This window comes from Colias eurytheme, chromosome 17, assembly GCF_061535395.1.
Source record: "Colias eurytheme isolate Ceu_HAF_F1 chromosome 17, ilColEury1 Martin Lab GWU primary, whole genome shotgun sequence".
NCBI classification, from domain to species: Eukaryota; Metazoa; Arthropoda; class Insecta; order Lepidoptera; family Pieridae; genus Colias; species Colias eurytheme.
The window spans coordinates 3,530,641-3,555,731 of NC_142996.1; the positions used below are offsets into that span (position 1 = coordinate 3,530,641).

Sequence of the window (25,091 nt, forward strand, 5' to 3'; positions counted from 1 at the left end):
ATATTAAATATGTAAAACACAGCTTCTCACTAGAACAAAAATATTTGCATATTTGCATAGTATTCTGTAACTTTATGTATAAAATATTTGGCACATGTAGGAGGATTCATTCGTAATGAACAGATATAATTTAGAGTTTGGACGAAACGTTACAAACGCACGTCCGGTAATCATAAATAACGCGGCCGTTAAAAACAATTAAAACTGAAACTATCAAACAGTAGCGTAATGAATGGCCGACGTATAATAACCGGACTGCAAATCTAGTTTGAAAGGGGAGTGTGGCAAGTTCGGTGAGCCTCCATGGCCAGACTCTCACCACACTTCGGCGTGTTCGGTGCCCTTAAACCGAACAAATTAACGTCCTAAAATGCGGAAAAATCACACGCCAATATACATATTACGGCAATCACAATTGGGCTCAGTATTGCGTGACGTAGCGCGAATGACTACGTAATAAATCCGACAGATCGCTATAACGTGTTCTTTGTCGCTTTGGCCACGTCCCTCTCACACAATGGCATACTTATTAGGGATTTAGTCCAGATATTAGTTGGGGTAAGGGCATTGTTTGGAGTTTAATAGAATCGGGCGCCCTGTTGTAGGCCCGCGTAGTTGTTCTACGCCGTAGGGAGCATTTGATACGCCATGTGCTGCGAATTGCTTCTGAGTCATAGCTGGAGACGCAAATATTTTGCTATTCTTCTTAATTGTACGTTTAGAATAATAAAAGTATAATAGCTAATTATATAATACTATATGAGTAAGTAGACATACATATTTCCTGAACAGATAGGTCTACAAATCTTCTCTCTGCAAAGCTTACAATCATTAAATGTTATCTTATATATAAAATTCTCGTGTCACAATGTTAGTCTGCATACTCCTCCGAAACGGGTGGACCGATTCTCATGAAATTTTCTGTGCATATCGGGTAAGTCTGAGAATCGGCCAACATCTATTTTTCATATGTACCACGGGCGAAGCCGGGGCGGGCCGCTAGTAAAGATATATTATTATTCAAAATTTCAATAGTAGTAATTCTTAAATGTATTTTTCTAACAAGTTTGTTTCGTTCTATCATTATTAGGCACGGTAAATATAGTTCCTTTCATAGAGTCATTCATATCAAGTAATAATATAAGCATTTCATTATTTTAAACCAATATGTACTGTAAGCTAGAATATGTATTTTGTACCATAGGTCTTTAACAATTAACAGAATGGTACCTATGTTCAAAAAAGCTACAAGCTAATAAATTCTATAAAAAAATGGCATATACTTACCTACGTACTTATTACAGAAATATACGTATTCCGAATATTTATAATATTTTATAGTTTGGCGATTCACAGTCGAATGCACATTAAAATCGGGATGCATCTGAGATGTACCCTGCCAGATCGATAGTGCCCCTCGATCGCGCCCCTTATTGAAAATTATAACAATGGCACACCGCTCTCTGTAGCCCTCTTAACACTCACTGATTTCGGAAATGCACTATGGATATGTCTGTCTGTATTTGAGATATATTTTATTTTATTGAGATTTTTTGTTTGTTATGTTTAGATAAGTAGTTGTAGATTCTATGTTCTATATTTTGTATGAATTGGTCTGAATTTAATTTTTGTGTCAATTATTTATTAATTATTATTAAATTTATTTTTAGCCGCACATAATGTGTATCACCGTTTTGCCCTTTTCTATGTATTGTTACTAAATTCAATGTACGTTTTGGTTAAATTACTGTAAGTATTATTCCAGATTTTAGATACAGAAAAAAGTGTACTGCGGTGTGTCCCACGTAGTACGTTTAAATAAAATTTAAAAATATCTGAAGAACTCTACTAAAGAAATGAATGCATCAGATATTTCGATTTCAAATACTTACTTACTTAAATAAATGTTTTAATTGATGATTGATATATGATGTTCTAACCGCTAACGCAACAAAATTCACAATCTAAAACCATGGTTTCTTAAAAATTGATTCAACATAAAAAATCAAATAAATCACTAAAAGTTCAACATCATATCCACATGCATCATAGTAAATCGTGTTAATATATCGGTCGGAGGCTGGAGGGGATCATAATGAGGCGCGCCCCACTAAGTATTTTCGACATGCGTTGCCGTCACCCGGCAAACATCCAGGGGTTAGCATATCCAAAATTGCAATCGCTACTGGATTCCTTGGTGTTCGAGCTTTATCAGGAACGCAAATGTTTGTTATGCGGAAATGTGTGATATGAAGATGTAAACTTTATTTATATGTAATAATGTTTTATTTACAGAATTGATTTAGTACTTACCACTTCATCTAATTCCTAATTTGAATAAGAGTAGGGAAACTACATGAAATAATAATGAATGGCAAATATTGGGTAGAGATTTGTCAAATTAGTTAGAGTAAAAAGGAGCTATTTTCTTATTTTAATAAAGAAACAATCATTACATAATGATGGTCAAAATTATAGTGATGATGGTCAACATTATAGGCTAAACGAAGAAATGATTGAAACAATTTATTCGTAACACACATACACTTTAAAGTTGTAGCTCTGTACTTAAAGTAGAGAAGAACAGTAAAAACACATAAAATTCGTTAAGCAGTCACTTCTTGCGTTTTCTTTTCCATCGTAATCATTTGTCATATTTATAATACTAGAAAAACTAAGTACCCAGTAGTTATGAGAACTCGGCCATAACGCAAAACCCGGCACGCGTCGTATATTTTTTAGGCTCCCGATCAGTTCCCAATTTCACCAACTTCGTAGAATTGTAATTCGAAAAAAGTGCTCGCAAAACAGTGGAACTAATTTCATTTTGGTGTCGCGTGGGTGCAATAAACGGGCCACAATGCGGCCGAGCCTACACGTCATTAGTCAAAGGAATCTCTCATTGTATCACTCATACCGAGAATGTTTAAAGAATCCGATCCTTTGTCACGTTTCAAATAACCAATTGTCGCATTGTTTTTACCATTTTGTCCCCTTTGTATAATTGTTAGGAAGTTAAATGTAGTTAATTCTATTGTGCGTGTTTTTGTGCGTTTGTGTGTGATTTTACGCTGCTATGCTTGTTTTCGTATAGAATTGGGTCGTTTATTGGTGACGGCAGGAACCTGTCAATACGAGGTGTCGTGTCTCCTGATAATTGATGTATTAATTGCTTATATTTCTTCTTGAAACGAGACGAATGAGGTGTCTTGCCACACATGCTGATAGATCTTTTTTCTTACTAACTTGCCTACGAAAGTATTGTAAGTAGAATTTTTAAGAGAAAATCTTTTTATTTTTACAGAAAGGTCTAAAACTTAATATGAGTATAGTGTCCATTTACAATAGATACAGGAAATTTCATTGAATAGTTTGTTTCATACAATTTTATTTGAAAACAAATGCGAATCACCAGAAACGCTTTAAACCATTTGTCAATCTCTAGTTGGGATAGGTGGTTATATATAGCATGTTGACTTTTTATAAAAATGCATTTAAGTTATCCGTATAGTGAATACGTATAATAAAAGAAAATGTTATTTTCCGAATATATCATATGTTTTTTTTAAATATTTGAGTTAATGTTAGATTTCAATTTAATGAAACAGATAGGTACAAGAAAATACGATGGACACATTTTTTCCAGAACAGAATTTCTGCAAATGTAACAAGAATAGCAAAAACAAAACAAAAGAGTAATACCAGTGGCAGTTAAACAATATTATTTATGACAACAGGAGCATTTTGTTTTATTTGCCCTTCGAAGGGTATTATTATTGAATTAGATTTAGTTTAACTATCTCATGTTCTAAAGATATAATATGCACGCGCTACATGTGTTGGTATAAATAATATTTGAAACTCATAATTTATGTAAAATTGTGAGAACATTAGTCGTATCATAATTTGTATTAAGTACATACATTTATACACACGTTAGCATTAAGTTCACTATTCAATCAGAATTTGCAAGTTAGTATCATTTACTAATAATATTATGTCACGTTAAATTGTCGACGTCTAGTTTAACTATACGATAATATGTATATGTATGTAGGTACATTTTTTTGCACAAATTCCTGCTTAAAATTATCGTACGCTACGTCACAATCTTCAAACAGCAACACCCTAATAATTTCAAAAGAACAGTTACAAAATTTCCAATAAACGTCAAAATAATAGTCCACCCAAAACAAAGCGCCGATCACCCAATTTGTAACGAGCAACTTTCTTTCATTGCTCAAAACTGTTATTTTACGACCGCTTTCAGTGATACATAACTGTACAATATTAACGGTACAAATCTACGTCACATCACGTCACTGGATGTCATCCCGCGGCGGGTCCGTTATCCCAATAAACCAATATAACGGTCCGGCTGAACCATTTTCGAGTAACCCTTTCAACAATTATGAATACGTAATTACACAAAGCACCGTAATATCGGTAACAGTTATACAAAGAGTAACGTTAGTCGCCGACGAAAGAAAGCATAATAAACTTTCTCTTGGAAGGGTACTTCCTAGTTGGCGTGACGAATTGCGATCCAATCCTTTGGACTATATAGATGAAACACTCTTATTTACACTTCAACTAAGCTGTTGTGAATAGATTGAAATGTTCCTGAGCGAAATTTTATTTTGATTTTACCATACAATTACGATATCTGATCTCGATAAATTAATTTTTGTTTTTTTGCTCTACCTCAGTTTTCCTTAGTATTTTCCTAATAATTTTTACCCTTTGCTTTCGTTTTCCCAATAATTGGAAGCAAAACTTGCCTAGTTCTTAAATTGTGTGATTTCAAATTACATATAAGCACGAATATACAGTAACAATATGTCGTATTTTTTTTGTTACCACAGATGAAATATTAAGTAGGCACTACACTCTTCTATGACATGAAATATATCATTTTATATTTGTTTGTTTTGCAATTAATGAACCTAAATACTATTTTAAACGATTAAAATTCTTTCTTCAGTTACCAGTAGGTACGGTTATTTCAGAGTGATATAATATGCCAAAGCTTTTTTCTGTATCAACCTTGCTTGCTACAAGAAACTGCGGTCCTTGGTTTGATCCACATAAGTCAAAATGTAGAAACTTCAAAATGTAGAGCTGTAGAGTCCATGTTGTTTTACTGCTAATAAAGTCATCTAATAGTTTTCGTAAATATTATTCATAAGGAACAAAAATATGGATGTTTACTATACCTACTTTTTATAGAATACATAATGTCGTTATGTATTCTTCATAATACAAGTTTAGATGTAACTTTCATAAAATCTATACACATTCAAACACAAATACATCTTAGAGGTATAGGTATGCGTAACTAACAGCCCTATATCCCTATATGTAAATCACAGACTATATAATTAACAAGATGTAGGCTCAGATTAAGACGTGTTCACAGTTTGACGTAGCGATTAGCCGGGATTACCGATGTTTGCTTGCTGTTGGCTTCGCGACAATCTTGCTGATATAATATTGACTTGGGATGTTAAATAGACAAATAATTATATGTATTAATATATCAATGTATTGGTCAAGCTGAGTGTTGTTAATGAGATGTGTGTTTTGTTGGGCTTTATTAGATATTATGAGGTGTACAGATATTTTTTAATATGAATTTAAATTTTGAATAACACTAGAACTAAATGAGAATAGAATTCCTACGATCAGTCCAGTTTAAAGAGCTTTTTGCGTGGAAGAGCAATGAAGAATTTGACTACTAATTATTATTATTATCCTAGATTTAATTCAACTTTCCTTTCGACGTAAGACGATAAAGATACAATAAAGTATGGGAATAGGAAGTAAGTAGGTATCATAACTACTGATTTGAAACTGCATCCTTCTATGTGAGAGGGTTATTTCGAAATAGAATGACCGATTATGTTGAGATTTTCACTGATTTATGTTAGTTTATTTTAAAATTTAATGAGGCACATTTTATTTATAAACATAAAATTTGAAAGTTTTGATATACATAGTATAGGTAATATAAATATTAAGCAAATTCAACATTATTATAATAATTGAAAGTGAAGTATTTTATTTTGTACCTGAAACTAACCCACTTATCATACATATAAGAATTAATATAGATACGAATAAAAGTAGGTAGTCAGAATTACAAATATGTAAATACATGTAAGTACTTATTTACTCAAAGTAAATACCAATTGTGTAATATACATCGGCTTATAATGCTCAACAGAATAAGAACAAGGACGACCAATTTGTTTCCCTTTAAGTCCCTTAATCCAAGATGTTTGAGCTATTTGTGTAATGGATTCAGCGGCTTAAGAACTCAATCTTTCTTTACTCGTTTTACTGTTGTTTCCTTGTTAATGGTGTGGCGGATTTTAACCGTAATTTGCAATTTACTTATAAACTGATTGTCGTTTTGTATGTCCACAAAAGTTCGGGATTAATAATGAAATAAATAATTCAAGTTTTACTTTTAGTGAACAGCCTTTAAAGAAGAAGGGAGTTGCTATTTGCAAAATGTTTCTAATATGTATCTACTACTCAAGATGAATAGTAGACAAAAGCGTTAGGTTCGATTTACTATGGAAGCTCATAATAAAGTATTCTCGCTCATAATAAATTGATCTGGTAGTACAAATAACAGTAAAAGTACAAACCATCATCATATTATTTTTGTGACTGGGATGATCTGAAGAAAAAGTCTTTTTTAGATGATTCATTGGTCAATTTTCAGTCACCACTTATGTCATGCCATATTAAATACACACATAAAATATCCACAAAATACATAAATAAGGGTACAGAAAAAGTGTCGCGAATTTGCGTTTATCGATCGACGTTCGTCTCGCTCGCCCGGCCAATGTATGTCGGTGTTAATTCATATATGCCTCGTTAATTCTCCTTAACGCCCGCGTCGATGCCGCGGTACTAATGAATTTCAATTTGTTTCCCGCCAACGTTTTAAAAAAATATCAAAAAACGCGCCCCGCGTATTGCTAAGCAAGTTAGCGCGGTTCGTTCAAATTTTATTTCGCCGGGAATTGAATTCGCGTTATGAAATACGGCTTTCAGTTTTGTTTAAGCTTTGCTTATGGATTATGATGGGAAATGAAATTGCTACTATGATATGATACTTTATTTAGAGTATTATTGTGTTATTGCTATTATTTATTCTGCAGACTAGCAGACAATAATTATTGATATCTTTAAACCGCGTGTATTGAAACATGGGATATATTATGCTCTACGATTCCCTTTTAAACTTAAACACGCAAAACAGTATTTAGCATGTACGAGCTAACAAATAAATAATAATAAACGAAGCCTTTATTAACAATCTTGTACGATATAAGGTAGAGTTTAAAAGCGACTCTACTACTACTCAAGTAACTATGTCGAATTATCTTTAGACCGTACCAAGCGATATTCACCAAATTCCCCTATACCAGCTAATTTAAGCCCATAATAATAATACGAAAATAAGAAAAATACCGCGGAAACCACTTCAGAACACACCACGGTGAGCACGTGCTCAGCTTCATTGATATTCCCATCTCACCTGAAGCAAATTGAATAATGGTGGAGGCGAGGAAAGTTATCATAACGCGAATAGCGTAGGCAAGTTTATAGTCGTGGATGTATGGATCGAAATTGTGTACGAAAACGTTGTAGGGCTTTGATTGGCGTTAAAACAATATTAGCTAGTTGTTTCGGGGTAACAAAAGTTTATAGTTTGATGAAATATTAAAATAAATTATGGAGGTGATGTGACCTTATCATTAATTGATTGAATTCCTTCCACAGATTCGCATGATTATATTTGTATCAACGAAGGGTATTTATTAATTAAGGGTATTTTTTTGAAATCTTTACTATATTAAAAACATCATATTCTGTTTGTATCTTTAACAGCTGAGATTAAAAGAACTAACAAGCAGTTCTTCTGATTTTGTAATGTAAAACGGTAATTTAACTTTTTACTACATTTAGTATTTAACCTTCAAAACCTAATCAAATAACCATAAGAATTTATATTACTTAATTAACCCTCCTACTATAGAAACTTAGCACAAAATACTATTACGTGTGTATACTAGAAAGTTTTCAGTGTGTCAACGAAGCAGAGAGCTGTCAACGCAAGAGGGTGTGCCAAACCGCGGATGTACTAGAGTGCGTAGTGTTTTAACTGATATTGTTCACTAAAAATTACTACACACAGTTATATTTTGTGTATTAATTGATATTAATGTGTATAATGTCATATCAATTAGTGATAGTTAAATATAAATATGAGTTATGTCATAATATTAATCTCTACAAATAGGTAAGAGGTAGAGATTCTAACTTTGTATGTTACAGAGAGTAATCTACAGAAGAATACCTACTTGAAAATATTTAGGCTCTTTTGTAGCCAGGTAAAGATCATTTATATTTCAGCTAAATGTAAAAGCTAAAAAAATAAAGGCAGGTAATTTAACCGAATTACTTCATTAATATTTACATATATTTATTGCTTACTAGCTTTCCGCCCGCGGTTTCGCCCGCGCAGACAAAGAAAACCCCGCATAGTTCCCGTTCCCGTGGAATTTCCGGGATAAAACCTATCCTATGTCCCGGGGTAAAAAGTAGCCTATGTCCTTTCTCGGGTATCAATATATCTCGATACCAAAATCATGCAAATTGGTTCAGTAGTTAAAGCGTGATTGAGTAATAGACAGACAGACAGAGTTACTTTCGCATTTATAATATTAAATTATATTATATAATTATATATTATATAATTATATAAGTATGGATTTAAACACATGTATCTCAAATAGTTTTATGGTAAGCTTTATGGTGAGCTTTTCCAACTGAATGGATTATTGTATACTATAAACTAAAATCGATAATGCATTTTGTTATTTACATAACATTTCGGTTAATTGCAACGCTACCTTTGATCTTCAATATTCATACTGTACAGTCGTTTTTTACAACGTTTTGTGTAAACCTATTTACATATAACGGTCCGAACGAAAGCTATTGTTGAAAAATTGTAAAAACTATTACAATTTGGGCTCTACTTTTTACCGATTTGGAGCACCGTTACAAAATAAAGACATTTTTATTTGCTCCAAAAAATTCGCAATAAAAGTTACAGTTACGTTAATGTGAAATGGTGTAATTTTAACTGCAGTATTGTAAAATAACTTAGGTTTATTGCCAGCTTCGCGCGGCTTACCGCTGTTAGCGGCGGTCAACATTATTTAATCTAATTGAATTACGAGTATGTTTGCTTGGAAGCTGTGTTTATGTTCTGTGTTTCATTCGTTATTATTTTATATGATGTAGCTTTCATTTTGAGGAGATTCCGTGGTTCCTTCCCAAGCGTTATCAAAAAATATAGGATTATCTTCTGAAAAAAAACCTTATATATAGGCCTTATAATAACCTTATATATTATTATAAGGCCTTTTTCATGATTAACAACAATTATTATTTCTTAATCTTTTCTTAATATATACTTTTTAAATGAAATCAATGCTGCAACAAGCTTAATTAAAATTGTGTAATCCCCAAAACTGGTAAATATAAATAATGATAAAGTCACAATACCGTCACACACCAACCCAAACGCAACCATACGGCGCCCAAGAAAGGGTCAAAGGAGCCGCTATAAATCATAACAAACATCTTAACCCTTTGGTTCCTACTGGCCATGTGCTGTTAATTGGCGACCGGTTGAGGAAATTGGTCGCCTGTACCAGCTTCCGCGAGTTAATGACTAGACGCCCAGTGGATGGACCTGTAACCAATTTAGACGCTATTTCTATGTAGGGGGTTAGCCGAGTCAATTTGGTTTTAAGGTGATTGCGTAATGTTGGTAGTGTTAAATGAATTGACGAGATTGGTGAGAATGAGTTTTCTATGCTTAAACTACGTAGTACTAATCCTTATGTGGCACTAATGAATCTGATGAAGCAATAACATCATTTTGGGTAGCTAAAATATATCAAAATTTCACTAGTTTCCAAGCCGTGAAATCATACAGGACAAAGATCAACAGTTTGATAGGGTATCCAAAATAATTATAATGAATGAATCAAACCGGTGTAAGAACTTTAATTTTAATGGAATGAAGCATCTACCATCGAACATATTGTGTTGAATGAAGCTTATTTTGAAGTTAATTCAGTTACAAGATAATCTATGTATACTTTACTGCTAAGAAGTATAATACAATTCATATAAAATTAATAACTTACTAAGTTAAGAACTCTATTTCGATGAAGAAGGTATTACCGTAGCAGGTGATCATGCTCAATAATAATTTCATATTATGTAATCTTTTATAGATATTCTTTAAAATTAATAATTTGTGAGAGAAATGTTTTACACGCACAAAAATGCGAACCATTTAAATAATGAAGAAAGTAGGGCAAATGAATTTCAAGAAATAGAAAAAAGGCATACCTGTATATGTCGAAACCTTTGAGTAAACACACAGTAGCTTGCCTGAAATATTTTTATAGCCTAGGGATAGTTAAAACAATAATTTTGGGTCGGTTTATTGTTTTTTATTGCCTACTCTTTTATGTCGCCGACTCGACTCTACAAACTTTCTTCTCATATTTTTTGAGCTTAATTTGTTTGTCTTACTGCTTTCGGTAAACCATAAAGGTTAATATTGTGATAATAAAGAAAATCTTTGAACGTAAAAACTTTATATTGACTTCAGACTTTATTATGACTTCAGTGCTATAATTATTGTGAGTTAGGTAGGTAATTTAGTTTTATATAATACTAGCGGTCCACCCCGGCTTCGCCCGTGGTACATGTTTACGTTTTCTCTACATAAGAACCATCCTCGTACTTCAAGGAATATAATAAAAAAAGAATTATCGAAATCTGTTCAGCCGTTCTCGACTTATGCGCTTACCAACACATTTTGCGATTCATTTTTATATATAAGATTATGTTCTATTGTGTTATAGATAATATTAAAATAGAGGTAGGTACGTGTGTATAAATTAATAATAGAAACTCAAACGAAACTAGAAATATATCTAAGTAAATAAATAAATTACTATGCAACTGAATAATTTTAGCTTAATATCATTGTTATACCCATAATACATTATAAATAAAAAAAATGTACGCAAACATCAATCAGCCATGGCATTCGTTATTTATTCGGTTCATTAAGATTTTGAAGTGTTTCGTCTTGATTTTTTTCCTGATTTGATTCGGACGGAACGAATGGAATAAATATTAATAATAAAGGAGGGTTTGCCTTCCAAATTACGCAGAGAAGGCGCACCGTGTTGACGACTCCTAATTTGAAGTAATTTGCATAGATTATGCCAGTTCGTTGAGTGCCAATCTTTTTAAGTGGCTTCTTCCACTTATTTTGCGTTCTTACCGCGGGCCTACAAGGAATTTATTACAAGTACGGGATATACTTCCTTGTTTTCTCTTGTATTTTCTATTGTTGAACAAGTATCGCGTAGGTAATTCATCTGTTCGTTACTTGCTGCTTCCCATGTTCTCGATTTATCTTGTAAAATGTTTGTTACGACGTCACGTTATTTCAAATGCATGGTAATACATTATTTATTACACTACATGCCTTTAATAACTAGTGTTAATAATTATTATATGTAGTTTTGTATGTTTCTTGTAACTAGGTATATTGAACGCTGATATACGATATAAAAGCACGTTCGAATTCCCGTCCAAAAATATAATGTAAGTTGTTAACATGATTGCAAGTTTATTGACTACGACGGTATCATTCACGCTTTGAATCTTATCAGCTATGTTCAATTAACGTAAAACATTTATAAACAAGATATAACGAATTGCACAGATAATAAATGTTTGGCACATATTCGTTTTAGCGTGTCGGTCGAGCGGTCATAGGAGTTTCCCCGAGTACAGTCTAATCCTGCCCACCCCATTCTCTAAGCCAACATTATCTCATGTTATTTTTCGATATTACCCCGTTTTACCGGGGTCAGGGGCGCGTAAATCAAATTTATAGCCTTTTTATACAGGCATTAAAATTTTATCGGCGTGATTTCTTCTATGCCATTGTCCAATCGAGTCCTTGTCTCCCTCAGTCGAGTCGTGCGTCATTTGCGAATTTTATTCATTTTTTGTCGCATGTTTATCCTTAATTATATTATGCATGTTGTTTTATGTTTGCTTCCGCGATTCTCATTCATTTTCGCACCTTGATGACTATTTACACGTTTTATGAATGATTAAAAAATAAGACATTTTATTACGAAACATTCCAACTTTTACAACGAGGTATTTTTAACACGTGATGAAAATGATCGAAATAGTTGCTATGGTGCTAACCATCATGCTTTCTTATGTCTTTTTTAATGCAAATAACAAAGTCCAATATAAATAACGCTGTTGACTTCTAATCTTATATATAAAAATGAATCGCAAAATGTGTTGGTAAGCGCATAACTCCAGAACGGCTGAACCGATTTCGATAATTCTTTTTTTATTATATTCCTTGAAGTACGAGGATGGTTCTTATGTAGAGAAAACGTAAATATGTACCACGGGCGAAGCCGGGGCGGACGGCTAGTACCTAATAAAAATAAATTGCTTAGTAACTTTTTAAATTGTGTATTCGTGTTTAATAATTTTGTATGGCCTTATTATCGCAATATTAATAAGACTGAAGTGAAAAAGTATTATTAACATATTATTATAATCATGAATATTAAATTTATTTGGATTAATTATCCTACTGTTTAACAGTAGTCTTGTATTTAAATCCTTAAGCATTAACTGGACAGTGAATTTTTATTCATCCTTGTCCCATTAGAAGTGGTGCCATTTAGATTTTTTCGATCAGTCGCCTACGGGGTATGGGACTCTTGCAATTGAAACAATAAAAGCATGCTCGGTCTTATCGATATGTGATGTAGGAACCCGCCCGCAGGCAGTACTGGCGGTGTTATAGGTACATTTTGAATACCTTTTACTGTTTGATGGATATGGGTTTACATCTAGGCTTGTACCTATAGGTATGTGGAAGATACGGTGAGAAATTGCAGTGTAAGTTGGTGTAGAAATTCTGCTTGCACGAGATTGGTACCTACCAATCGTATTTATTTTCAGTTTTATTGTTCTGTAAGTCGATTGAGAAATTTAAAGATTTTTTTTCTACAGGAAAAAAATCTTTAAAATAACTGTTGAATGTTTGAACAATTGCCTTGCAATCTGAATAGTAACAGATAATATTCTAAACTTTGTCAACATATTATCGACCTAATAAAATTCGCAAAAACCAACATACTAAAGTTAATTAAAAGCCAATACAACGAAAATAAAGGCATATGCACATCAGTGTTAGCGTAATCAGAAGCGCATTGAAGCGTCCGTTCCAACAAAATTTGAAATTCAAACAAACAAAATACATTCACTGACGCGCAGCGGCCGTCTGGCCACAGCTTTTTAATACATCCAAATAGGATGTAATGTATGGAGTTTTCGCCAAAAAGCGAATCATAAAGTCGACGCCTGAGAGATGTGAATCAAAGGTAACATAATGAGGAGGCTCTATTCAACGGAACGGGCGGTGGTTTTTACTGGATGTGACGTGATTAACCCTTAATTTGGCAAAGAATAAAATGTAATAAAATCAATTTTATTTTTATAAAAATTTATTGTAGACATTTATAGGTGTTACAAAAAAATGGTAAAAAAAATATAGGAACTTCAGATTTCCTGAAAAACAGTGTATGTCACAGCATACATTGCCAAGTGCCGATATTCATTGTTGATACCGTTTTAGAGACATCAAATCGGCTATGGGATCGTATCTGTACCGCAAACTCCAGTAATCGGTGTACGATGGCATACTAACAACACCCATTATAATATGAATTGCTAAAAAATCTCGCAATTCATCTTCGGTCAAGCCAAGAGAGCGCCCAGTTTTGAATACTGCGTATGAGTTTGTTTGCTCTACGATGTCTACTAAAACGTCAGGGGAAAATAATTTATAGAAATAACTGAGTGAAGTTTCGTTTAATATGTCCATAAGATCTGAGTCTTCTTCTACAGTCGAAAAACCGTTTTTTTCCACTGATAGTTCAGAGTGAACTTGGTGATTCGTCTAGGTCGTCTAACAGCAGAAACAGTGGGCCGTTGCGATCTGGTATTTCTGGGACGCGACTTGGAAGAAGCCCTTATGCGAGCTGCAACTAAACCAGTTATGGAGCCACTTGCTGTTGGTTCAGGCGGTGCGGGGGGTTCAGGAAGTGCAGGGGTTGCTGGGAGTGACGGAATGTCACTCAGGATTGGAATTTTTTTACAATTTGGTTCTAGGGACGGGCTTGAATACACGCTTCGAAAAATTGGTGTGAGTCGAACATTCTGGTCGGGGGGGTCTTCATCATCATCTAAAAAATTGAGCCTTTCCATTGAGCTTATCTATAGAAGGTGCAGAAGCATCTTCTTATCGCGGAAAGCGGGGTGCGCACACATAATTCATCGCTACCGTCAGAGGGTGCATGCTCAGCCTGCAGGCACAAGCGCTAAAATTCTACCACCACGAGTTAGAAATTTTTGCTGCCGACAAAGAAAATAAAGCGTGCTATAAAACCAAGTATATAAAAAAAGCATCCTCAAATTGGCAATGTATGCCGTGACATACAAACAAAATGGCGGGTGTTTCGTTACAAACTTGGCAGTGTATGTCACGTCATACATCATGTTAGTGATCAAAATAGAACCATTCAATGTAATAGAAACATCACAATTATTATCACACTTATTCCATTACACAATAAAGCATACATTTTAGTCATTACACCTGTCCTAAACTAAGTAATATTCATAATAATAGAATAAATACCTTGGACAACGCAGTTGACGTCCACCGGGTAGCAATTTTTTTCAATTTATGTCAAAATAAATGTTGCTACATGTGTGTTTATTTTTTCCACCCAATAACAGTTAGTGTTGCAACATAAGAATGTTAATTTTCCACACGGAAGATGTAATTATTTTAACAATTTTTTTTTTCAAGTTCATGTATGACGGTACATACAGTGCCAAATTAAGGGTTAAATCCGTGTTTTGGGGTATATTTTTGATCTTTTTGTTAGAATGTTAGTTATATTTCTACTAAGTCTTTAGTAGATATCAAAATGTGAACAATAAAAAAATAATGTTTTATTTTAATTAGGTACCTACTTGTAAAGAAAATTGTGAACTTTTTAAAATTCACTTTATTATATACCTACCAATGTGTTTTATATTAGTACCTAAAGAACATCGAACAGAGCATTATGATTAACAAAATAATGAAGCATAGAGTCACAATCCATTATCAAAATCACATCATTTATACTTTTAAATACTTAGCTATAAAATCTCAAGTATACTGATATACATTTTCAAGTAAACATTATAATTACCCATTTATTCCATGATAGCATATCCAGGAAAAGTATTCCGTGTTTGTTTGAGAAGCGGCTCACCGCTCGCCGGCGCTGCGCAATCAGCTAACCAAATCAGTGCTATGCTATTGATACCTTCACCTGACCATTTTTACACTCAAATACGTTAATTAGCATTGTGATTTGTAAGAGTAAAGTAATATTTGCTTGTTATTTTACATGCGTCATGAATTAATGAATTTTAGTATATAACTCTATTGTAGAGTTATGTTTTTGCATTTGTGTTTTAATTTTACTTAAGTACCTACATGATGTTTTTGATTGGATATTGTTTTGATAATTTTATGTTAATTTACTAGGGTAATAAATAATAATATATAAAAAAAATCTGAACTCTATAAACTAAAATCATTATGTTCTTTGATGTTGAAAATGTCTTTTAAATAAATAAGACAGTGGCTGCTACACTAAATTTTCTAGAAAAGATTAAACCTTCTTCCAAACATAATAATTCAAATTGAAAGTAAATTAATCATGATTAATAATAATTTGGAAAGCAATAATGTCAGTTATAAAACTAATTCTCATAGCAAATTTGTAGTTAAGACTTGAAAAACATGTGCACTGCACGTTTTATTATATCCGCCTTTTGTAAACAAACATTCGCGTCTGTGTTGTTGATTAATAGTTGGGAATCATTGTCAGTAATTCAATAGGTTTTCTACTTTTTTATATTATTGTATTTCTAAGTCTTTTATATTTAAAGTAAAGTAAAAGATATATATAATATATGTATATAAAATATAGTATTTACTGCGCAAAATTATTTGTTCAGATGAACTTTTATGTTAAATTCACAGAATAAAAGAGTATATAAATTTTCAATAGTTCGTTTTATTTCGATCACCTACTTATATACATCATCAGTTAGATACCACTAACATACATACCTTGTTAATAACTTTAAATGTACATTCAATAAATAAAATTTTCATATTTACAAGACTCTTAATAAACTTTATATAATCAGTCATTTTTACACAATAATTATCTGTACAATTTACAATATCATCTATTTCACTATAATTACTATACATGACTCTATTAAACAGTTTCATTTAGCAATATACATTGGCAACATTACATAACATTTCGTAGAAATAACAATAACCTCCTATTAATTGCATTATTTGGATAACTTTGAACTACACTGAGTAGTACTAAACCTAATGAACCGTAAGCTAGAAATAAATATATTTATATCTTTGTAAAAACTATAGTATGTACAAGCTCGGTTTATCACAATTTTATCCGTTAGTTACGGATTTGGCACTAACTCTAGAAGCGTCAATATGGCCGCCAAACTGATTTGTGGGTTGATAACGTTCCATTGCTAATCTTTGTGGAAGTAGGACTAGTGGAAAGCACTCGCGTTGTTCGCTGTGAAGGTGCTTTTAATTCGTTCCTTCCTCGTGGCTTGTCAGACACAGTGGAGTCTGCAGCCTGCACTTGCTTCATTTCTTGGAGCTCAACATTAGCTGGTCGCGTCGGGTGGAACGCGGATTTTACAACCTCAATGGGTTCCTCGTCAGATTCGTCAGATATCGTCGCATCGTGTGTTGAATTTACTTCTGATTTCGAATCAGCTTTAGATCTTGGGCTGGCGTTTATTATACTTCTAGGACTACCGCTTTGTCTACTGCTTGCTGGAGACAATCTCGCACTGGAATTATCCATTGAAGACACGCTGCTTTGTAAATGTCTTAAAGCGTCATACGGGCTGACGCCATTTTTAAGTGTCAATTCCGGTGGTAGAGTTTTAAGAGCTAAATCAGCAGGATGTGGGGAGAAAGGTAGAAGTCCATTTGGTGGTAAAAATGCTCCGGGAGGTGGAATTAATCCCGCTGGTGGAAGGTTAGTCATCGCCGGCGGAAACGGAAACAGATCTGAAGGCGGTATCGGCACTGTAGGTGTAGTTAATGGTGCTGCTCCTGTGGACAAAGAAAATTTAAATTTAGTATTGGTATTGAGATATTACGTTTTGTACAACTATTGATGCTTCTTAATGTTACTACTGTTTTTTGATTCGAAAACATGACGTAATATGAGAAACGAGTCTCCGGGGACAGCCTGAGGCACGCGGGCACTCCACCGATTCCCTGAACAACGAGGGTGCATAATCGTACTAAGGATAATGTACAATCTGTAGGCGTTTAAAGGCGGCTTCACTGAAAGGGATGTTTTTTTAGCGCGATATTGGTAGGGTGAGGGTGCAATATTTATTTATCCCAATGCAATGTCGTACTTTACGATCCAGACACGACATTCAGCTGTAATTCAGTCTGATATGTCTCTTTCAGTTGTATCCGGAGATCGCATTAGCGATGCGATGCACGCGTGAGGCAACGCCACGGACATGTGCGGTACAAAGCCGGCTCTATCGCGATAAGGAGCCTATCCCCGCACAGAACGAACAAAGCGAGCTCGGAACGTAAAATTTTCATTAGTAACAGTGTTCGAAATGTTCTTGTCGCTACGCCGGAGCTTTGATTCTCGATAAGTGTAAGAGAAACTGATAAAAAGCACACGACAGAGGCGCAGATTGGGCCACAAAGAGCTCAGAGGTGGCGCTGCCGTGCTTTCTTTTTCGTTTTTTGTATTTGCAGCAGTGCTACTGCTGCACAGACCACTTTAAAAGGCGCTGGGGGTGGGTGGAGTCGTAACTAGGGGGTAATTTGGCGAGGTGGGGGCCAATATCGGCATCGCGCCTGATTGAGGTGATTTCTGACCGTTGAATTTAATATAGCTTTAGTTCAATTACATTTTGTTCTTTCACCTCTTTTTCTTTTCGTAAACTATAAAGTTATAGTACTTATATATTATTGAATTAAATAATTAATCGTATTTCAACTATAAACAATGCATAGAGTATTTATATGGAAGATTTACAAATTCCTAGATTATGTTTCATGATCACAATATAAATACTAAAAGTCACACAAATCTCTGTGAAAGCGTACCTAGGTAGGGTTTAATAAAAGTCGGTAGGTGTTTGAGTACAACGCTCCTCGCGTTTCAGCGTCGGAAACAAAAAGTGGCTGGTGGCGCGGTCGCCTACATTGGAATAAAATTGACTCCACACTCTCTCGAACGTGAAGGCGTTGCTTTTTTGTACGTTTTCTATTCAGCGCCCCCACTTCCCCCGACAACGGACTTCAGCGGGTGGTTTTGCTTCGGTCGGAGCCGTGTTGTTTTGCAGCGCTCAAGAGCTGCTTCTTTTATTTGAACCTTTGCGTTGTACGGCCTTGAGGGGTGGTTCAGTTTGGAGCAACATGTTTTCGAGTGTTGTTTGAAAAATCGGGAATTTTCAAATTAACGAATGCCAAATAATCCGTCCATTGGAAGTTTAAGAGGAACCGGACGAGTTCAGCAAATATTTGCTGTTACGTTTTACCAGTTATCACAATGAGAATTGTATCGTTATAGCGAAACTTAATTAAAATACTTTTCAAAATGTGTTGATAAATTAAATAAATATTACCTTTTACTAAAGAAGCTGGATCTCTTAATTGTGGTGGTCTGAAGTAGTCAGCCCAAGCGTAATTCAGATAAGCTGCGTCCAACCATCCAGGGTTTAATAGGAACGGACTGAAAGCTCCGGGATGTCCATAGCCGTAATCTATAACAAAAGAGATACATATTAGCTTGTATACTATAATATACATACTGTAAAATATATAAATATAAACACTAGATTTGAATATTATTTTATGTGAAAAATAAAACTAAGACGCATGTGGATAAGACGGTAGAATGTGGGGTTCAGGGCATGTCCATGAACTAAGCAATCAGATTCACAAAGGCTAGCCGTAAAGGCGGCGACACACAGCTAGCGCAATGTTTACCGCTCCCGACTGTAACAAGGAGTCTGTATATAAAACGATCCGGTTTACTACATCTAGCCGGCATCTCTGTGCCATACGATTTTACGATCCTCCACCGTCACGTTGCCTTCGCCTTTCAGCAAGCGAAACGCTTTTTTATTTGTTTAATCGATAGACTACTGAAGACGCCACTGCCGACGTCTATTTTCAGTTTATGACCGTTTTTAATCTAGTCACGAGTCATCTCAATCGATGAGATCAGGTATCGACGTTTTTATTACGGGATTAACTGTTTACGAGCACTTTGCCTACTTTGTTTTGAATTACCGAACGGACTTTAGTGACTCTTCAAAGTTTATCGTTACGTAAGTTTTCCTCAGAAGTGAACATGGTTTTTAGCTAAATTAATCGTTTGTTAGTGTCTTGAGATTTTATCGAAGCAGTTTAAACTAGAATGCGTAAGAATAGCTCCCGATTTAGTTCTCCTCTGATAATCCATTATAATCTGACACAAATGAGTGTTTCGGATTCTGCCTGGCGTTTCCCAAATCGCGGGTATTTTATATTAAGAACTTGATGGATGGCCCGTCGCGCTGTCACGCGGCAATCCAACTGAAGAGATCCCAACACCACGCTACGTAATGAGTTAAATGTGGAACTCGGAAATGGCTCGCTCCATTTGTTAATGCCAGCATTCAATTAAATTCACTTCCCCGACCCTTTCATACGCAGAGCTTTGAATATTAACGTGGCAAAGAGTTCTAAGTATTCAGTTTTATGCTTGATATATTTAAATTATGACATATGTGGGCGCATCGGGCTATTTGGGTCATTAATGTACGATCATAAAAATGTTTGATAGCTGGTACCAATTTGGTACCACGAGACAACGAACGTATGGCTGGAGACATAAGTGTCAAAACAGGCATTAAATAACTGGAATGGGTTGACATTTGCCTCGTAAATTAATGTTGAAGACGCATTGGGCGCGTGTTAAATAAATGGAATCAGAGTTATTGCTCATAATTCTGTGCGGGGTGGCGACGTTTTACGACGATTACCACATTTCATTATTGTCTGAGTTTTGATTATCATATCGTGTCATATTGCTAGCTCATTTCAGAAACAGTCTTTAAAATTATTGTGTAAATGATTACCTGGTACCTACTGCATGATACATAATATGTACGAGTAGGTATCTAACATTATTAACCCACGGCTGAAACGAACGAACGAAAGGTATCTAACATCGAATTACCTTGTTTAATAAGAATAAAAAATTATATTTATTAGTAGTTATATCATTATATATAAAAAAATATAATTAGGCGTAAACTTCGCGCATTATAGGAAAGCTTGCAAAATTTTCTAGTAAGTAAGTACGTAATTCATAGAAATTTCAGTGCACACATAACGAACTGGTATTAATCATAACTTCGGTTCACATGGCGGAGGGTTGGTAGATGTGGTGTTGGGGCATTGAGAAGGGACATAAAATCCATATTTTAGAGGCAGGCGAGATCAAACGGACTTTACGACGGTGCAGAGATTGTTTACATCTGTTACACGCCCGTGGCCGCACCGTGGAACTTGCTAACCGCTGTTTTGAACGCAGCGTACATATTAACATTTTGGAAACTTCTGGACTCCTGGTGTTTCGGAAAATTTCGTTGACGAAAATTAATGAATGCAAAACTGTTGAGGGTTCATATTATGATTGTATTAGGATGAAAACAGCATTTTATGAGAGCTGTTAATTAAATTATTATAAATGATACCATAAGAAATTAGACCTTCACTCGTATTAAAGAGACGAATAACATTGAAAGAACATATTTCTACAACTTGAATGGTTTGACAATGAAATGTTAGATTTTAATTGAATCGTTTAAAAATCTTTCACGGAGCAAATTGAACCTCGCATACCAACTAATCAAATGACGCCAGTTAGTCATTTCATTTCACATTAATTACCGACACCGATGATCGTTATACGGAGCCTTTGATGTTTCTCGGAGGATGTTAGTTTTTCCGCATAGTATCTTTTTATTATTGGCCGAAGTTTGGGCGCAGCATTTGTTTATACAGACAGTCTCTGAGGTTGTTACAACGAAAATAGATCTGTGGTGTCAAAACATTATGATTCCGGCGTGATTTGTTGATGTGTTCATTACGTTTTTTTTATTGGATTCTGTTTTAGTTTATGCGAAAGTGAATAATTTTAAACGGTGAACCATAAAGATAATCTTTGTAAATTATAATATCTAATATTGTTTGAGTTTTTATGTCTATATAAATAAGTTAGTTTAAAACTTAATTTTAGGTTTAAGAATATGTCAATACATATTATCTTTAAAATTAATTTGCCTTCATTTGCATAACATTATTGGGACACTGTTAATTTGAAAAATTGTACCAGTTGTCTTTACATCTATATCTCACATTATCACCAATAAATAATTCCTCCACGACTTCATAACGTACAAGAATAACAAACACTGCATTTAAAAGCTCTCCTGAACCAATAACCATTTATTACTACGTCAAAACACATTACATGGAGCATCGTAAAACAATCGGTGTTATTCTTAGCTTAGTATTTCGGCTACGATTATACTGTGAACCTAATTAATGTCTATTTGATTGAATGATTCTTATCTTTACAATGAACAGATGGTAGACAATGGCTTGCTTTATTGACGATATTCTAAAACTCAGGAATATGTTTGTAAGACGATTCACGAATGTTAGGATAACAATGAAACAGTTTGAAGTATATTTCATATTCTGTAGACTTTGACAATAATCGATTATGCAGTGTATTAGTTCATTGACAAAAAAAAATTATTGCGATATTTTTTTGGAATTATTTTTTGTAATTATTATATTCTTACCTACCTATTATAGATTTTCGATAAACTATAGAAGCTATTAAAACTACACAGTGTGATTGATTAAATACAAATCGCGTTTTTAGATTGAAGAAAACTTTAAGTCTAATATTTTAAATACTTTATTCGACTTCAAGCGCAAAAGCTTCCGAGCAATGAACGCACGTATAAAAATATCTCAGGATCACCGCGAAGACTAGACATATAAAATTATTGTTTTATCGTATCAAGAGTTTATGTCAAGTCGTTTTGATTTTAGTGCGAGTGGATGGAAACTATTTTGAATGTGGTCAAATGCCGCGGCGCCACAAAACCGACTTCGGTACTTACTGGCGGGTGGCCAAGCGCACACGCATTTTGAATTAATATTTGTGGGTTTTTATTTTAAAAAGAGCGAAGTTTGCCTTTGTGACTGATTTAGAATTAAATGGAGATGTCAGAGTTTACTAAAGTATTATTGTGATCGATGTATTTATGTATGAATTATATCGAAAAAAATATCTCATTAAATGTGAAAAATTATAAGAGAAAAATTAAGCTTTTATGAAAACTTATCTGATTTATAGAGTAATATAATATATTATGATAAATACTTACTTTGTTTAGTTCTTGGTTCTCTAGGTCCATCGACGGTTACTTTGATAGCTTTGGTATAAGTTGCGACTTGTGATGGAAAAGTGCTGATCGTGATAGTCAAGGTAAAAGACTTTCCACGACCGCTTCTTCCAACGAACCTAAGGTCATTGAACTTTGCCACTTGATTCTTCATCACTGCCGTACAGTTTCTCATTTCAGCCATCACATTTTCGTCGTTCCCAGCTTTAATAGTCACTATTGTTCCATCCTGAACGTCATCCAAGGCGACCACTTTGAACGCCACCGGCAGCGACTTGTTGGATCGCCAGTGGCCCGGCAGCGCCGAGCACAGCACCGCTGGGGATCCCGTCTGCACCAGGTCGCCGTGGCTCTGTCTGTAGTACTCGTGAATGTGTGAGTAAACATCCGCCATCGTTGGGGTCGGGGGGCTCGCGTGCGGAAGGTGCATCGACTTCAGCTCACTCGCGAACACTTTGTCTACACGCCACAACGGTCCTCCGTCACGTCACAACTCTTAAAGATACTTTTGAAAAGTTTACAACACGCGAACGAATTTCAAACTCCGACGCGGAGCGCTCCCGAAAGTTGTTTAAACTGAGGGCGCGAGACGCCGTATGAGCCGCAAGCGGCCGCGTACACCACTTGTTGGGCACGGGCAAGACGCAAGGAGGGGACACGGAAAAATAAATGGGCGACCCGCTTAGACCGCAAGCCGAAGACGCACGATACGCACCGAAGTTGCGGCGAAGGACGCGTACACGCGGGGCCTCAGTTTCGACTGATGACTGTGATACGACACGACTTTTTCCGATGGTCAATATTTTGCGTTCGCGCGGTCGCCGCCCCCACCGGGTGGCGGCCCCTTCGTCTCGTAAAAAGTGGGAAGGAGACGAAGGGTGCGGGCAGCGCGGAGCCGCAGCGGGAACGAACGGGACGGCCGCGGTTGATCTCTGCGTTTTTATAAAAATGCTCGCGTGAATGGGACGTCGGCTCTATTCACCCGCGAGTGGGAGAGGGACGGGTGGATTTTTTTGAATTACCGATGTGACGTATCGCGAGGCGGCGGTAATTAGGCCACGGGGCGGCGGGAAACCGCGGTCGGTGCGAAAACCTATCAACGAGCTCATGAAAAATTATGATTTTCATGTTTGAGCTGGGAGCTTTGACGCGGGGTGGCACTTTATTCAGTCTTTATGAAGTCGAATTCACGCGAGGAATGCAGCACCTGGGAACTGCGATCAGCACGTAATTGACACGCTACGGAGCGTCCTTAGTATCGACTTCCGATATTGGAGTGCAAAAAGTGGCCCAGTTTTATTTTTTTAATGAATTTTCCATTGCCACAATAAACTCTACATCTCTACAACAATTATAAATACAAATCGAACTACGAGCAAATGTGACAATTCGTACAAAGTTTATTTCTTTGCTAAAAGTTTGAAACAATTAGTAAAAAGTTGGCACAGTTCACTTCTCTAGGAGTGAGCGAGAGAGCGCTGGGGGCGGGGCGCGGGCGGGGCGTCAAACTTAGACAAGTTCGCGAGTTTCCCGCGCCACGAACAAACTTGGTTTTTCACAACTATGCAAATTAAAATAATAGCTGCATTTACACTTTATGACATATATTGCATGTTTCGATATTTTAAATGAGTAGAAATGTATAAGGCAAGTATGCAACTTAAAATTATACAAATACTTTTTTAAACAATGAGTGAATTTTGTAAGTTTTAGGTAAACTGCCAATGTTAGAAACGGCCAAAATAAAATGTTTAAAATATTGTGTTGTGTGTAATTGATTTAACCTTTTAAACCCTTTAAAATAATAAGTATCTCTTCTCGATGCTCTACATATTGTATGAACTCTACATTAGTGCTTAAGTTAATAATAATAAATATGATTATTAAATGAAATACCTACCTATATAAAAAAGATATATGCATGTTAACCATAGGTTCATAAATACTTACCTACATTATTAATTATAAATAAACTTATTACTAGAAATATAATTGATATATAGAATATTTATTCGTCGATTTTTTGGTTCGCATTACCTTTTGCTCGACGAAAGTTTAAACTTTAAACACAACATTAGGTATAGCAAGTATCTCAATTAATAGATGATGAGAGGAGATGTTGAAAAATTTCACAAGCTATTCTGAAATTAGAATCTGCATCGAACCTCACATTTCAAATTTAATTGTGACTCGAATAATGTGTGTCTGTAGAGACTATCTGTACCTAGAAGAAAATTGTCTTTACAATGATAGAAGAAGAAGAAATAGCAATAAAAAATATTAAT

General features: G+C 34.9%; 1 protein-coding gene across 1 annotated transcript; it reads right to left on the reverse strand.

Annotated features, from left to right (window-relative positions):
- Nucleotides 1-16,322: 16,322 nt before the first annotated feature.
- On the reverse strand, nucleotides 16,323-23,236 carry LOC149901124 (uncharacterized). Its single transcript, XM_090111906.1, has 3 exons — nucleotides 22,789-23,236; nucleotides 18,958-19,095; nucleotides 16,323-17,407 (listed from the first exon to the last, which is right to left on the reverse strand). Exons 1-3 carry the CDS (start codon nucleotides 23,234-23,236, stop codon nucleotides 16,764-16,766), a joined length of 1,230 nt encoding a protein of 409 aa, XP_089968032.1. The 3' UTR covers nucleotides 16,323-16,763.
- Between the last annotated feature and the right edge of the window lie 1,855 nt (nucleotides 23,237-25,091).